The sequence below is a fragment of the Rhinatrema bivittatum genome, chromosome 9 (genome assembly GCF_901001135.1).
Source record: "Rhinatrema bivittatum chromosome 9, aRhiBiv1.1, whole genome shotgun sequence".
Taxonomy (NCBI): domain Eukaryota; kingdom Metazoa; phylum Chordata; class Amphibia; order Gymnophiona; family Rhinatrematidae; genus Rhinatrema; species Rhinatrema bivittatum.
Genome location: NC_042623.1, coordinates 5,299,639 through 5,316,619, shown reverse-complemented (window position 1 = coordinate 5,316,619; position 16,981 = coordinate 5,299,639). Strand labels below are relative to the sequence as shown.

Sequence of the window (16,981 nt, the reverse complement as noted above, 5' to 3'; positions counted from 1 at the left end):
TCTTCTCACCTAATCCAGAATCACTAACGGGAATTAAACCATCCCTCCCTCACTCTACAACCTATGTGTATGCAGCATTGAATAACCAGGTGTACATAAACTTCCACTGATCTGATCTTGGACAATGGGCCATTCCACAATCTAGGGAAATAGGAAAACAAACTACAACCAACCCTCTTCTTTCATTCCATCATATAACACCTCAACGTTTCCTTTAGCTTGCTCCATTTGTAAACACTAGCTAAACCTTTTCCCTGAAAAGTCATTTTTAAAAGGTTAGCATAGCGTTTACCACTGGGAATGTCAGGCCTATCCTACCATCAACAATCTCATCTCCAACATAATCTAAGATTGCTTTTTTTTTACATTCACATCTTTCTCTCTCTGTCCCTCCCATACACACACAAACTCTTAAATTTGCATTTTCATTTCATCTTGTGCTCTGCCTTTCCAATCCAAACAATAGACTGCCCAAAATGCAAAAACGGATGGCAAAATGCAAAATACAATCAATACAGCATAAAATATAATGCATACATCAATGTAAAGGCATGAGTGAAAACCAAAAAATAATTCATAAATCAACACATAATCCATACATCAATGCATAATTACAAAAAAACCTTAAAATATAAGCATCTTACACACAATCTTATAGTAACATAGTAAATGACAGCAGATAAAGAGCAAAATGGAAAAGGTGTTTAGGACTGTAACTACTGCACTGTGCCGGTTATTCTTGTGTCTTCTGGTTAGGGCTGTAACTGCCTCTCCATTCAGGTTACTCCCATCCTTTTGTTTAAGGTTGCGACTACTGCTCCATGCAGGTTACCTTCATGCAGAAAAGTTAAGTTTCCCTTGTTCTTCATTGCCATGAAAATATATTTCCTGATGTTGTTCCTGAGTCTATCCCCCTGATGCCTAATTCTACAGCTTCCTTTCCATTGGAAAGGGTTTCTTTCTTGTGCCTTTTTAATAACTTTCAGATATGTAAGTCTGTTTCATATTCCCACTGTCTCTCCTCTCTTCTAGGATAAACGTATTTAAGTCCTCAAGTCTCATATATCTTCTATTTATTTATGTATTTGTTTGTTTGTTTGTTTGTTTATTTATTTAAGGCTTTTATATACCGATGTTCCTGTACTGGTACATATCACGTCAGTTTACATAGAACCAAAGTTGGATATTACATCAAACAAGAGGGTACAGATAACAGGGCTAACTTCGTATGAACTTATAGATAAAGCAGCGAACGACTTAAAATAAAATTAAATTATTATAAATATAAGTATAAATATACAAAATATAAATAAACATAAACAATCAACAAACTTGGATTTACAGCAGACTTGAAAAGCTTGAATGCATTATAACATACAGCCAGCGGGGAAATCATGAGATTAACTTATAAGATTAAATGGTTAAGATTAAATGGTTAATATCTTTTGGTGTAGACCCTGAACTATTTTGGTTGCCTTTATCTGGAGCACTTCTATCCTGTCTCCAGACCTGAAGTGAGGCCTCATCAATGACGTATGTAGGGTCATTCTCACCTCCTTTTTCCTTCTGATTATTCCTCTTTCTATGCAGCTCTCTGACCCTAGTCTCCATCTTGTCACATTGCTTTCCTACCTGCATCATCACACACTTTTATCCTGAGGTTTGTCTTCTGGTCCATGCACATCAGTTTCTCACCTTTCCCCCCCAAGCCCCATCATATACATCTCCTTTGAATTTCTGCAATTTTTGGCACTGAATCTGAACTGCCAACCGTTCCACCACTCCAAGATTTCTTAGTTCACGTCTGAAACTGTCCACTGCTTCAGAGGTGTCTACTATTACAGATTCCAGAACTGATTCCTGAGGTACTCATATAATCACTTTTCTCTCCTCAAAGTGAATTCCATTTACCATGACCCACTGTTATCTATCCAGATTGCTTGTTTTATTCATGAGCCTCCTATGCAGGATGGTATCAGAACCTTCCTGAAATCCAAGCAGACCACATCTAGTGCATGTCCTTGATCTAATTCTCTAATTACTAGGGATGTGAATCGTTTTTTGATGATTTAAAATATCGTCCGATATATTTTAAATCGTCAAAAATCGTTAGGGCCACGATACAATACCAATTCCCCCCGATTTATCGTCAAAAAAATCGTAAATCGGGGGAAGGGGGAGGGCAGGAAAACCGGCACACTAAAACACCCTAAAACCCACCCCCCGACCCTTTAAATTAAATCCCCCACCCTCCCGAAACCCCCCCCCAAATGCCTTAACTTACCTGGGAGTCCAGCGGCACACTAAAACACGGCACACTAAAACCCCCTAAAACCCACCCCGACCCTTTAAATTAAATCCCCCCCCCTCCCGAACCCCCCCCCCCAAATGCCTTAAATTACCTGGGGGTCCGTAGTGGCGGTCCATAGCTTAAATTACCTCCGTAGCAGCGGTCCGTAGCTAAATCGGGGGAAGGGGGGAGAGCAGGAAAACCGGCACACTAAATCGTGTAGTCTTCAGCCGGCGCCATTTTGCAAAATGGCTGCCGCAAAATGGCGGCGGCCATAGACCAAAACGATTCGACGCAGGAGGTCGTTCCGGACCCCCGCTGGACTTTTGGCAAGTCTTGTGGGGGTCAGGAGGCCCCCCCCAAGCTGGCCAAAAGTTCCTGGGGGTCCAGCGGGGGTCAAGGAGCGATTTCCTGCCGTGAATCGTTTTCCGTACGGAAAATGGCGCCGGCAGGAGATCGACTGCAGGAGGTCGTTCAGCGGGGGTCAGGAACCCTCGCTGAACGGGGGCCAAGAGCGGGAGATCGCGCCGGGACACCCCCCCCCCCCACTGGACCACCTGGTAATTTAACATTTTGGGGGGGTTTGGGAGGGTGGGGGAGGGTAAAGGATTGGTTTTATAGGGTTGGGGTGGGTTTAGGGGTTGTTTTGGTGTGCCGGTTTTCCCGCCCTCCCCCCAAATAATTCCCATACTCGATTTAACGATTTTTCATGATAAATCGAGGGAATTCCTATTGTATCGAGTCCCTTACCGATTAATGACGATTTTAAAATTATCGGACGATAATTTAAATCGTTAAAAAATGATTCACATCCCTAATTATTATAGCCCACTAGTCTTCCATTTCGCCTATCCCCTCCCAATACGCCAGCTCCTCCTCAAGGTACTTCCCTATTTTATCAAAGTCAGCATTTTTTAAATCAAAGCCTTTGGGCTATGTGTGACTTCTCTCTACCTTGTCCGTTCTGTCAGATTGTACTGTCTGATGATCACTGGTGCTCAAGTGGATACCTACTTGGACATTATAGACACTGTCTCCATTCAGGAGTACCAGGTCCAGTTTTGTCCCTCCCTTTTTGGATTCCATCACCATTTCTTGAAGCAAAATGCCTTGAAGGGCATCCATGATCTCTCTGCTTATCAATTCTGCAGATTGGATAATCCAATCCATAGCCAACCAATCACCTTCATTCCCACCTTTTGAATGTCTTCAGCCAGAGAGAAGAGACGGCTGAGGGGGGATATGATAGAGGTCTTTAAGATCATGAGAGGTCTTGAATGAGTAGATGTGAATTGGTTATTTACATTTTTGGATAATAGAAGGACTAGGGGGCATTCCATGAAGTTAGCAAGTAGCACATTTAAGACTAATCGGAGAAAATTATTTTTCACTCATGCACAATTAAGCTCTGGAATTTGTTGCCAGAGGATGTGGTTAGTGCAGTTAGTGTAGCTGGATTCAAAAATGGTTTGGATAAGTTCTTGGAGGAGAAGTCCATTAACTGCTATTAATCAAATTTACTTAGGGAATGGCCTCTGCTATTACTGGCATCGGTAGCATGGCATTTTCTTGGTGTTTGGGTAATTGCCAGGTTCTTATGGCTTGGATTGGCCACTGTTGGAAACAGGATGCTGGGCTTGATGGACCCTTGGTCTGACCCAGCATGGCAATTTCTTATGTTCTTATGTTTTTATCTCTATCCAGTTCCTCCAAAAGAGATGGAGATCTGTAGACCACACTGGAATACATGGAAGTGTTATTGCCTCTTTCTAAAATGGCCCACAATGCCTCCTCCTTTCCCCGTGTCTCTCACACAAATCAATGAATACCGCCAGACCAAACCTAACTCCTAAAAGTCAATGGCAAGCACCATGAAGGGATACACAAAGGGGTAAAGGCATGTAGTTTGACTCTTTTATGGTAATCTGCCTGCAGCAACCTCATGCCCACAGTGGGTCATCTTTTGCTTTTCTAACCTGGAGGTGACAATATCAGGGAACAGGGGTAGTTGCCAGGGTGGACAGCAGTGACAAGGGCAATTCTGGAGGGCAGAGAGGAAAGGTGTTATGGCTCCTCCTGTCACTCTATCCTTTTCTCTCCACCACTACATTTCCCCACACCTCAGCAGGAAGGGAGGTTAAGTTGAGTTGCTAGCACAGGAATTTGGTTAGACTGGGGTTCCATTCCCAGTCTTTCTCAGCATAATAGTAGCACTTAGAGCAGGTTGCTTTAAATCTTCTTTCAGTATTATTATTATGTATTTATCTACTTTAAAATATTTATGATCTGTCCTTCCTATGTTCAGGGCAGGCAACAAGAAAACACACATAATACAATTACATAAAATGAAATAAGAATCAATCAACAAATCATTCAAGACTCTGAGAACTCATGCCAGTGACTACAGAAACCAACGGACAGCTGACTTAATCAGAAGGAAGGTTACTGGAACAGCACCACCCCCAGCACTACCAAAACTAGCCGGAAGTTCAGAGCGCCCCTGAGGTCGGAGGAGGAGCCAGGTGAGGTAATTTCAAAAACTCGCTCACCCCAGGTGCCGCGCGCCGTGCGTCACGTGCCAAAGGAGCGCGTCCAAAGGAGCTAGCCCCTTTGCGTGCCCCTTCACGCTGCCCTTTCAGCACTCCCTTTTATCACCTCAGCTGGACTCTATTCAACTAACTCTAGTCAATGCTGACATTTCACATATCAACTATTTACCAAGCAATTCTATTATTTGCAGCTTCTATCCTGATATCACTCTCACAAGAGACTGTTTTAAAAATAAACATTTCAATCATTAAGTATGGATGCAACTAATAAACTCCAAAATCAAAATAAAATAACCACGCTCCCAATAAAACAACCAATACAAAAGAAACAAACACCTCATAATCCTTATTATTTAAAAAAAACACAACTTTCAAACATCTCTAACAATGCATACATCCAATACTCGAATTATATTCTACTTTCATTTATACTCGTCAACGCACGCTCTATAGTTAAGAAAATACCTTTATTCAATGACATACTTAATGATTATAAACCAGATTTCATCGCAATAACAGAAACCTGGCTTAAAAACACCAATACGGTACTTATCAACCAATTAAACAATGAAGAATACAACATATTCTCAATTCCCAGAAAAAGAAAAAAAGGAGGTGGTTTAATGTTAATCTCCAAAAAAGAGCTACAACTGACACTTCGTCCAAGAAACATAACTGCACCCTTTGAAATCACATTATTTGATTCTGCTAAACTTCAAATTTGCCTTGTCTATTGCCCACCAGGATCACTCGATAAAAATTGCTCACCACTAATTGAATACATTATGAATAATATTTCTCTTAATAAACCCATCATCATCCTGGGTGATTTCAACATACACTTTGACTTAAGCAACCACTCAAAAACTTGCCAAACCATCATTCATGCACTAGTCACTAGGGGTGTGCATTCGTTTTGAACTTAAATGTAAAACGCAACTTATTTTTTTTTTTAACTTAAAAAAGTGATGAGGCGAAAATGATCAGATTTCCAACTTATTCAACATAGCTATGTTGAATACGTTGGAAATCGCGATTGTTGATCCTAAATAAAAATTTAAACCCCTCACCCTCCTTAATCCCCCCCCCAAGACTTACCAAAATTCCCTGGTGGTCAAGCGGGGAGTCAGGACGCCATTTCTGAACTCCTTTGCGAGGAGCACGTGACGTCGGCGTCACATGATTCCCCCCGCGTTCGCTCCGGGACCCTCGTTTGACCCAAAAGGAACTTTTGGCCAGCTTGGGGGGGGCCTCCTGACCCCCCCAAGCTGGCCAAAAGTTCCTTTTGGGTGCAACGAGGGTCCTGGAGCGAACACGGGGGGAATCACGTGACGCCGCGTCACTCCGACGTGACGCCGAGGTCACGTGCTCCTCGCAAAGGAGTTCAGAAATGGCGTCCTGACTCCCCGCTCGACCACCAGGGAGTTTTGGTAAGTCTTGGGGGGGGGGGATTAAGGAGGGTGAGGGGTTTAAATTTTTATTTGCACATATGGACATAGACTCAACTTATGGAATTCTCCATATGTCCATATTGACCGCAAATGACCCCCCCTTTCGACTTATGGACTTATGAACTTAAACTTTTCGTCTGCACATCCCTACTAGTCACACCATTGACCTCATATTCGTCAGTACTAATGACTGGTATACTATCTCAACCCACTTCACAGAAATATCTTGGTCTGATTAGTGATTATCACCTAATCCAAGCATGCCTAACTTCTAACTCCATCCTTAATCTTCCTCGAAATCCACAAAATAAAATTACATATTGCCCCCCATTCAACACTGAACTCCTCCAAGAAACCCTTCAAATGGAGCTAGCTAATATTAATCTATCTAATTCTGAGGAAGCCATATCATCATGGTTAATGATCACTAAAAAGGTAGCTGATAACATCAATCCAGTCATAACTAAATCAATAAAACCTTCAAAACACAATAATCCATGGTATAATGATAGCATCAGAGTGTCTAAACCAGTGGTCCCCAAACCTGTCCTGGAGGGCCACCAGCCAGTCAGGTTTTTGGGATATCCACAATGAATATGCATGAGAGAAAATTTGCATGTTATGGAGGCAGTGCATGCAAATTTTCTCTAATGCATATTCATTGAGGATATCCCAAAAACCCGACTGGCTGGTGGCCCTCCAGGACAGGTTTGGGGACCACTGGTCTAAACGAATTCTCAGGAAAAAAGAAAAAGAATGGAGACGAAACAAAACCTCAGTCACTCTAAACAAATACCGAACATATCTAGCACAATACAAATATTCCATCAACAATGCAAAAAAAAGAATATTTCTCAAAAAAATCAACAAATTTCATCACAACTCTTCTCAATAGTTCAACACCTCACAAAGACAACTCAACAAGCTACTTCCACATCACACAAAAGCGACAATTTTGCTGAATTCTTTAGCAATAAAATATTAAACCTAATACAATCCAACTTTGTCGATAACACCCAATCCATAAATCTGAACACTAAAGTAAAATCAAAATGGACCAGCTTCGACACCTATCCACTATCCAGATCCAATCAATCATCTTGAAAATGAATCCTGCCAACCACGCTCTAGATAGCATCCACATAACAAGCCTCAAGACAATCGAACCTACTATAACAAAATTAATCACCAAGATCATCAATCTATCTCTCACTGAAGGAAGCTACCCCAATTGTCTCAAATCAGTGATAATCAAACCCATATTAAAAAAGAATAACCTCGACTTAAATAACCTATCAAATTACCGCCCAATTTCTAACCTTCCCTTCATAGCCAAAATCATCGAAAAAGTAGTTCACTCACAACTTGACAAACAACATCCTATCTCCAAACCAATATGGTTATCTGAAATTGGTTTAGCGGACACTATTCTACAATGGTTCTCATCTTATCTCTCCAACAGAAGTTACCAAGTTTCATTCAATAATAACATCTCTAAGAAAATTAACCTCAATACTGGAGTTCCACAAGGTTCAGTATTATCTGCCACACTGTTCAACGTATACCTTTTACCCATATGCCAATTACTAAATGATCTTCAAATTACCCACTACCTCTACGCAGATGACATACAAATTTTAATTCCCATTAAAAAATCCATTGATGAAATGTATAAAGATACTTCTATACTACTTGAAGCAATCAAACAACTCCTTACGAAATTAAAACTCATAATCAACATTGATAAAATCAAAATAATCATCATGAACAAAAAACCCAATGTAACACCACCACCTCAACTCACAGCTTACAATCAAATTAACTCAATATCCCCTGCCACTCACGCCAGAAACCTTGGAGTAATCATTGATAAAATCCTATCACACAATAACCACATAACTACTAAAATCAAAGAAGGATATCACAAACTCCTAATCCTAAGGCATATAAAAACTTTCCTAAATTATTAGTTTTGCAACTAATAATTTTCTCAACCATAGTCTACTGCAACTCTCTTCTGATTGGCCTTCTGTATAACAGCATCAAACCTCTGCAGATTCTTCAGAACTCAGCAGCCAGAATAGTATGGAAAAAAAAATGTGATCACATCACCCCAATACTAGCTTCATTTCATTGGTTTCCTATTAAATCCCGTATTGAATATAAGATTTTGACCATCATACACAAATTAATACACTCTGATCACTGCAAACAAACAAGCTTAAAAATCACTCCTCAAAATATCAATAAGAATCTTCGATCAAATAACACTTCTCATCTAACAATTCCTCCCATAAGAGATGCCCACCTATCAACCACTAGAAATAGAGCATTCTCCATTGCCTGTCCAAAAAAATGGAACTCTCTACCACTTTACTTGAGAACTCAAACTAGCATCAAACGTTCGAGAAGGATCTAAAAACTTTGCTGTTTCATAAAGTCTACATTTACAATCATTTAAATCAACATTCTAACATCAATCAATATGACCAAGCTAACACATGCAAGACAGATGCAGAAACAACAACTGACTTCAACCATTGTCTTAACAATATGAACTTATAAGTAGCAATGCTAGAAATCCACCCCTAAGATGAATAATCCCAACACTGTTACTATGAGAGAGGCTGAGGGCCTGTAGAGTGTGTGTGTGTGTATGTGTGTGTGTGTATATATGAGATGAGTTGAGAGACTGTGTGTGGTGGGAGTGAGGACCTGAATGTTTGGAGAGACAGCATGTAAGAGCCTCTATGTGAGAGGGACAGCATGTGACAGTGAGAGCCTGTGCTTGAGCAAGACAGCATGTGGGGGTGAGAGAGTGCCTGTGTGTGTGAGAGTGAGACAGCATGTGCACATGAGAAACAGTGTGTATGTATGTATGTATGTATGTATGAGAGAGAGCTTGTGAGAGTGAGAGCTGTGGATGCGTGAGACTGCATGTGAGTGTGAGAGCCTGTGTGTGTCTGTGTATGTGTGTGTGTGTCTGTGTGTGTGAGAGAGACTGCATATGAGTATGAGAGCCTGTGTGTGTGTGTGTGTTTGTGTATGTGTTTGTGTATGTGAGAGAGAGACTGCATGTGAATGTGAGAGCCTGTGTGTGTGTGTGTATGTGTGTGAGATAGCATGTGAGAATGAGAACCTGACAGTGTGTTTGAGGGCAGAAGACAGATGGAGAGAAAAGAAATAGAAAAAAAGACCCTGTAAAAGGAATTGGCAAAAAAAACAAGAAAGGGAAGGTGGAAAAAAAAGCCTGTGACCAACCGATTAGAAAACTAAAATCAGACAGCAAAGGTAAAAATAGAAATTACTTTTTACTGATTGGCACATGTAATCTTTGGGAATGTGCAAGAGTAGCACTTTCTCTATGCGGATCTCACAATGTACGAGATCAGCATGGAGGAAGTGGAAACCCACGGGGCCTGCACAGAGGAGGCAGCAGATGGGCTTCAGTGCCAATAGCAGCAATCAGCACCTCCCACATAGCCAATCGGCATCAGTGACAGTGGCAGCAGAGGAATGAGAGAGGCTCTGAGGTTGCTGGCAAAAGAAAGAGAGGGGGTCTCTGCCTTTAGTGTGTGCATGTGTATGAATGGGAGTCTGCCTGGGGGGGTATGTGTGTGAATGCATGGGTGCCTGCCTGAGGGTGTGTCTGTGTATGAGAATGAATGGGTGTCTTCCTGGGGTCTGTCTGTGTGAGAATAGGTGCCTGCCTGTGTGTGGTGTATGTGTGTGTGTGAGAATAATTTGGTGCCTGCCTGCCTGCCCTGGGGGTCTGTGTGTGTGTGTGTGTGTGAGAATGAATGTGTGCATGCCTGGGGGGTGGGGAGGGTGCTGTGTGAGAATGAATGGGAGCTGCCTGGTGGTCAGTGTGGGTGTATATGGGTTTGTGTGTGTGTGTGTGTGTGTGTGTGTGTGTTATGTATGCTGTTTTTGAAATATATTATTGGTGCTTGGGGAATTTTTAAAAAATATATTTGATTTTAATTAATAGAAATTATTCTATTTATCAGTAGTTTTAAAATATTCTTTTATTAGAATGATTTTACTATTATAATTGATGATTTATGTTTCTTGATTTTATTTGTTTTATGAGGAATGGTGGTTCTGTTTTTCCATTGTTACTCTCAGAATCTGGCTTCTTGGAGTTTCTATTTCAGTTTGTCTAATCTGAGATCCTTTATTCTGTATTTGGTGAGGGTCTGTCCCTGCTCCTTGCATGTGACCATGATAAGAGATTCTGCTAGCGTGTCCGTGTAGGGATCTATAGCAATCGGGTTTGTTTTGTTTCCTCAGTAGGTGGTGTATTGATATTCTAGGACCCAGTGTAATATTTACCCTTGCTTTTTCACAGGTAGGGTTATTGTTGTTTGAGTCCTTGGTGATATTACTGTTATGTTACGATAGGCTTGCTGATTAGATTTTGAGTGTCTTTTTTGTGGGGTTTTGTGTTAGTTCACAATGTGTCTGGCAGTGAACGATGCTTGTGTTGCTATTACTATGAGGTGATACCAGAATTTGAAAATATTTTTTTGTTTGATGAGTTGTAAGGCAAACACCCAAGCTCCATTGTTGGTGAATTTCTGTGGATGCACAGTGTATTACAGTAATGGAGGTGCAGGATTTATATTGACATTCTTTTCCTTCCTATATGTTTTCCAGACTTCACTCTCATAGCCATATAGAATTAGTTGAATAAAGCTATCAAATAATTTTTATAGTAGTTTTACTAGAGGTGTGAAACTAGCCAGCTTTTTAAAATTACGCAGTAGACCCTTTGGTCTTTCTTATTGAGACTTTTTTATAGCCAATTTTAAAGCAGGGGGCCATGCTATGGAGGTGGGTGTGATGAGGAAATGTCATTTTGGCTCTCCCCTCCCAAATTCTTCTGTCTAGAGATGCCACTGATTTTCTGTGGCCTTAAGCAATAGTAAAAGAAGGATTGGGGGGGGGGGGGGGGTACTAGAGAGGCACACAAATGCATTGGCCCCCAGGCACCAGAGACCCTTGGTACACCACTGGGAATGGACCATATGGGACCACAAGCGGTGGCAAAGAGGAGTGACGATTTGGCGGGCTACGAGCAGCGCCCAAGCTGCTCATGACCCAAAAACACACACTCGATGGGCACAATCGAGAATGACGTAGGAGTCGGGGCCGAGACCATGGGGTAGCGGCGCAATGGGGGGGGGGGGGGGGGTGGGTGTGCAAGGGAGAAGGTTCGCCTAGGGTGCCTAATCCCCTTGCACTGGCCCTGGGGGAGAGCATGACTTCATTCTCTTCCATCGCTGAACTTACTTTTCCTTTCTCACGTGCACATGCACACTAACACTCACTGGTTTTGCTGCATGGGTCCCTGTATATTTTGCCCACCTAACCCAGGAACAAAGTAGTTAAAGAGAAGGATAACAGCAATAATACTACAGAATAGGAAGAAAGATCAAAGCTGGGTTTTTGCTCTTAACTTCAAATCGCTGAGAGGGCTCTTTAACTTAATCAATTCTGCCTGTGAGCACTCCCTATTCAAAGAGAGGGCTGGGTACATTGCAGCGAGACAGAATCACGGATAAGGTGTTAATCACCCTCAATAGCACTATCACATCCCCCTTTATGGCTTTTTTTTATTTTATTTTTTTTATCATGGCCAGATGTGGAAGCTTCAGCGACATATGAGCTAATCATAACCTTGATGCTGTCCCTAAACTTGACTTTCTTTCATATCCTTTCTTCTGCCATGGAATAGCTTCAAACCAGCCTTTGTAAAAAATAGATTACTAAACGGCAAGTTTTATTTTGTTTTTGTTTTGTATTTTTTAATGAGCACAGTTTACCTCTCATTTCACCTCTTACTTGGTATCTTGCTAGAATGTAATTTTCTGGCCTCACATTCTGAAGAGCCCCAATCTCTTTCTACTTTCTGGAAGCCGTTTCGCATATTTTTGGTGTCTATTTTTTTTTTTTTTAATCTTGTTGGAAATTCTGTATCTCACAAAGCCTCATTAAAAAGGGCATTTCTAGCGCATGAAGTCAAGCAGGGCCAAGAGGTGATAATGACAAGCAGTTGTCATAATTCTGGCGATCCGGTTTCTCTCTCCTGCCGGACTGGGAGTGAAGCAATCGTGCACAGGAAAGGAGCAATGATTAGAGCCGATGTTGCATGGAGAGACGTGAAATAGTCCTCAGCTGATGGATGGGCACTGGGACGGGGAGACAGAGAATTGCTTCGTTAATTAGCGGCCTCGGCTTCAGACACCATGAAGACCTCGCTCAATATCTCTCTCCGCCAGATAAACCGGATTCTGCTGAGCCTGGGCAGGGGGGGGGGGGGGGGAAACGATTCAAACGACAGAAAATGTGCCAGTCTGATGGGCAGGGGGCCACGCATTACATTAGCTGAGCAGCTAGGATGGAAAAAAAAATAAAGAAAGAAAGTTTGCTAGAATTCATTTCGCTGCTGCAGGTAAGTTTGCCCAGGCTTCAAACCCCATGAATGAGTTACATGTTCTTGAGAAAAGGGAACTGTCTAATGTGAGAGTGCACCCTCTGCACGGGGCACTTCCTTGGGCGGCATGAATTGCTGGAATAATCCCCGGGAGGCAGGCGGCTCTGCTCTCGCATCCCCGGCAGTCTCTCACGATGCTCCTCATTATTATTATTATTATCGCCAGGGTGCGTGAATCGCGCCCGTGTAACGCGGCAGGATTCAGGAATGCAGCGCAAAGTTCGCACTGCCCCTCCCCCTCCCTGGTGCCCTCTGCCTCCCTCACCAGAGCCGCTGCTTACAGTTTGGGGGGGGGGGGGGGGGGCAGAAAACGTCTCTTGCTCGGGTGGCAGACGGTGGGGGCACCCCCGCAGCTCTGGGGGCTGCTCGGCTTCCCCTCCCCCTTTCCCGGGACAGGCAGGCAGGGCTCCGCCGAGCTGCAGGGCAAGTTCCGGGGGGGGGGCTGGTGCAAGTGGTGGCCACCAGTGCGGCTCCCCTCGCCCTGCTGTCAGCTCGCGAGCAAGCAGACGCCTCGGGAGGGGGATTTCTGGCTGCGCGCCTTGCTGTCCCCTCCCTCCCCTCCCCTCCCCAGCAGCAGCAGCAGGAGGCTCGGGGGGCTGTGGGCTGAGGCCGCCTCCTCCTCCTCCTCCTCCTCCTCTGCCATTGTCAGCCGCCTGCGCGCCCGGGCTCCTCCTGACTGCTGAGCCTCTCCTGTGTGTGGCTTTCCTTCTTCCGCAGGCGCGCACCTTCTGCACCATGGGCTGTCCGGATAGGGGCGCCGTCCTGCTCCTGGGAATCCTCCTGACGGCGGGGCTGAGCTGCCAGCAGGCGAGGAGCAACGTCCCCAGGCTCCGGCTCTCCTACAAAGGTAGGCACCGGGCTTTTCTTTTATTGCAGGATTAAAAATATAAAAAAAAAGGTTGCACTCCGCGTGTAATTCCCGACCCAGGAATGTGGACGGGCAGAGTATCCGGGATGTGCGGAGTTTTATTCTCACATTCTAGGCGTCAAGTGGTGCATGAGCTCTCCAGCTTGAATTCTGACCTGCAGATGCCCAACGTGAGCGGAGGGCAGGGGGAACTTTAGCGAGCTTTGCCCCGCAGTATAACGCGGCTTCCTGGCCGGGCTCAGCCTGGTCTGCTTTCACCTTCCCAAGTTCTGCAGAAGTGACTCGCGTTATATCCCGAGCAGGGCTCTGTGCTCTCCTGGAGGGGTGGGCGATTCTCTCTTTCCCCAAAGACAGAACGGAATGAGCAGGTCCTTACTTTTTCTCTTCTTTTTTTTTTTGTATCTGTGGGAGCCCGGGCTGCATTGTTCTCCCCCTGCACTCTGCCATCTCCTGCCAGGACCCCCCGGTCCTGCCATCTTCCCCGAGCACAGAGAGAGAAAAGCAAGATGGCACAAGTGCGAAACCCACATCTGTGCCATCTTCACGCTTTGCGAGAGAAAATTAGCCACATTCAAACATCGGAGGCTTTCCCAGTTCATTCTGCATTCAGGGCACATCTTTCTCTCTCCCCCAAACACTTGCTTAAGGAGAGATTCGCTGCCACATTGCAGGCATCTTTCTCTGCTTTACATATCTTTACTAGTTTTTTTTTTTTTTGCATCCATTGTTTTGAAACTGCAAAAAAAACTCATAAGCCAGTGCTTTTCCTGTTTTAAATATTTTACTTAAGAGCAATTTATTCATTATCTCCCAGGGTTATAAATGTTACACAGGTATCTAATCTGTATTTATGAGTAATGTACTTTGCTGCACATTATACATATACAGTGTGTGTGTATTTGTGTATGTGCACATATTTATAACCCTGGGGGATAAATGATAAGTGTTTGTGTGTGTGTATATAACATAATCTTTAAAGCATCAGCTCATTAGAATATGTTTTATTATCTATTTTTAAATGATCTTTGCTTCAGTCAGTTTTTCTCAGACTATTCTGCAGCAGAGGTGCTATGGATAGAAAATATATGCTGAGACTGAATACATTTTTAAATCTAGGTAGGCAAAGCAATGGATCCTAATTATGTATAGTGATATTATTATTGCACATGGCTTGCTTGCTCTTCACAATTAAGCTCAGTCCGGAAAGTGGCCGCCAGGAACCTAACGGGTCTGTTTATATCCCGAGTGCTTGACAGTTTGGTAGAATAAATTGTGCAGTGACCAAGAGCAGGCACAGAGTCCAGCAATGTGCCAAGCACTTTCTCTTCTCCTCTGCGGCTCTGCCGCTCCCTGCATACTTGTTTTGGCAAAGCGAATGTCTTGTACTCAATTGTCAGCTCTTTGTTACTGAAGAATAATAGGGATTTCTAGATTCCTGTTTTTCCAGACTAATTAGATGTCAAACATAGTTAAAAGATGCAGTACATTCTCATTAAAAAAAAAAAAAAAAATCAGCAAAGTGAATCTTGTCGGGTAAACTCTCTGCCAACCCTCACTTGCTTTGAAAGGTCCCTTGCAAGCTCTGTCATTTCTCAGCCTGCATGGCAGAGGTCCGAGGGGTGAGAGATTAACATGCGCGCTTACTTTCTGGGAACTTCCAGAGTCGCTACAGGTGAAGGGAGGGGGCCTTGTGACACATGTGTGCATGCAGAAAGAGAGGCTGGAGAAGCACAGAGAAAAGGAAGGCTCTTGGCTCGTTGCTTATCAGAGAAGGGAAATATGTGAAGACTGTACAGCCGACCTCGCACAGGCATTTTCACATGAGAGTGAGGGAAGTGATTTTTTTTTTCTTATTTCAGTATAAGCAGTGTGAGACAGATGAGGTTAAATTATTCTTTTATGTATTCAATTTGTAGCTTATGTAGTATTGAGAAATATTGAGTGCTCTGTAAGGAAAATGTGTATTATCTTGCACTTTTCTTAATAATGATTATAGAAGATTGGACACATGGTAATGGGACACAACGGGCTTGAATTGGCACACGTTTGAAACTTGTAAGCAGTTGTGCTGATTGTCGGGTCTTCAATCCTGACCACCCTCCATTCCAGCATCTTTCACAAACGTTCATAATTCAATCTCCCTTTTTTAAAGCAATCTGTCTAAAGTTGAGGGAGAGTATGGTAAAGCACATTTACTTTCCTCAAGCCGGGATCACAAATGGTTGCCGGCATGCAGGCTGAAATTCTTAAAGGGTTGCCTTGGGTAATTTAAATATTTTGCTGGTGATTGCCCAGGGAAGGCCTGGGTGGGAGGAAAGCACATGTTTTGTAAAATATCTGGGATGCAGTTCTAAGGAATGGAGCTAAAATCACACACAAAAAAAAACAAACCCAGCAACGATCATACACATCTGCTGACTTAATGATATCGAATATTTTTTTTTAAATGAAATGGTTTAAGTTTAAATAAATGTATTGAAGGAGCGCACCAGGGTATAGGGACAATGCTGTAGTACTCTAGTGAGCGGCAGGCTCATCTAAGAAAATGTCAGTTACACGTGATGCTAACTGGGTCCAGGAAAAGGTAAATCTGAGTTCAGGGCTGACATTTACACAGGTGTGCACTGGGCTCAAGTCTGCACCTCCCTTTTTATGTTCAGACTTTGACCTGAATTTTTAATGCAAGCTTAAATTCACCTGTAAGTGGACTGGTACATACACAGGTACACCTCCTCTTTGGAGGGCTTAACATGTACTAGCAAACTTACATGCATGCTCTTTAAAATCAAGGATATACGTGAAAATGCCAACTCTGTGCCCCAAAAAGTTCATTGCCAGTTTGCATAAAAATGTGTGCATATAAAAGCATGTGTTTCCTCCCATGCTTTTTTCTAAGAACCATTAATGTATATAAATCATTGTTTTATGCACATGAATGGCTTTGAGCATTCAGCCCTAGAAGTATATTTGAGGGCTGATCACATAAACCATTGTTTTCTTTAAAAAAAAATAAAAAAAATCTGTGCACTTTTAAGCAAACATGTAAGGGAACATCTAATGTACTGTGAGCGAGCATTGCCTAACATCTTGTGCTTACAATTTTACAGAAATATTGTATGGGAGCTCTTTAAGTTGTGATTCCTTTCATTGGGCCAATGTTAAATTAATCCAAAGATTTAGCTTTCAGTTCCTCACATGTCTGATATGACCCGTGTGGAATGCTTATGGACTACAACATATTTCACCAATTCTCATGGTGACCCAGTGCAAGGTACCACAGCCCTCACAGAAACCAGGTTTCTCCAGCATCCAAATGGTTACTAG

The 16,981-nt window shown here is 42.9% G+C and overlaps 1 protein-coding gene across 3 annotated transcripts in view; it reads left to right on the top strand.

The window, feature by feature from the left end:
- Nucleotides 1-12,594: 12,594 nt before the first annotated feature.
- The window catches only part of SEMA3A (semaphorin 3A), a 461,793-nt gene continuing 457,406 nt past the window's right edge, over nt 12,595-16,981 (top strand). For 2 of the 3 annotated variants that reach the window (XM_029615640.1, XM_029615639.1), the window contains exons 1-2: nt 12,595-12,747; nt 13,507-13,636. In XM_029615640.1, the coding sequence (XP_029471500.1) occupies nt 12,694-12,747; nt 13,507-13,636 (184 nt within the window). In that variant the 5' untranslated portion in view covers nt 12,595-12,693. Of the gene's footprint in view, nt 12,748-13,285; nt 13,637-16,981 lie in introns of those variants that run through there. The other variant, XM_029615641.1, reaches the window with a different exon arrangement.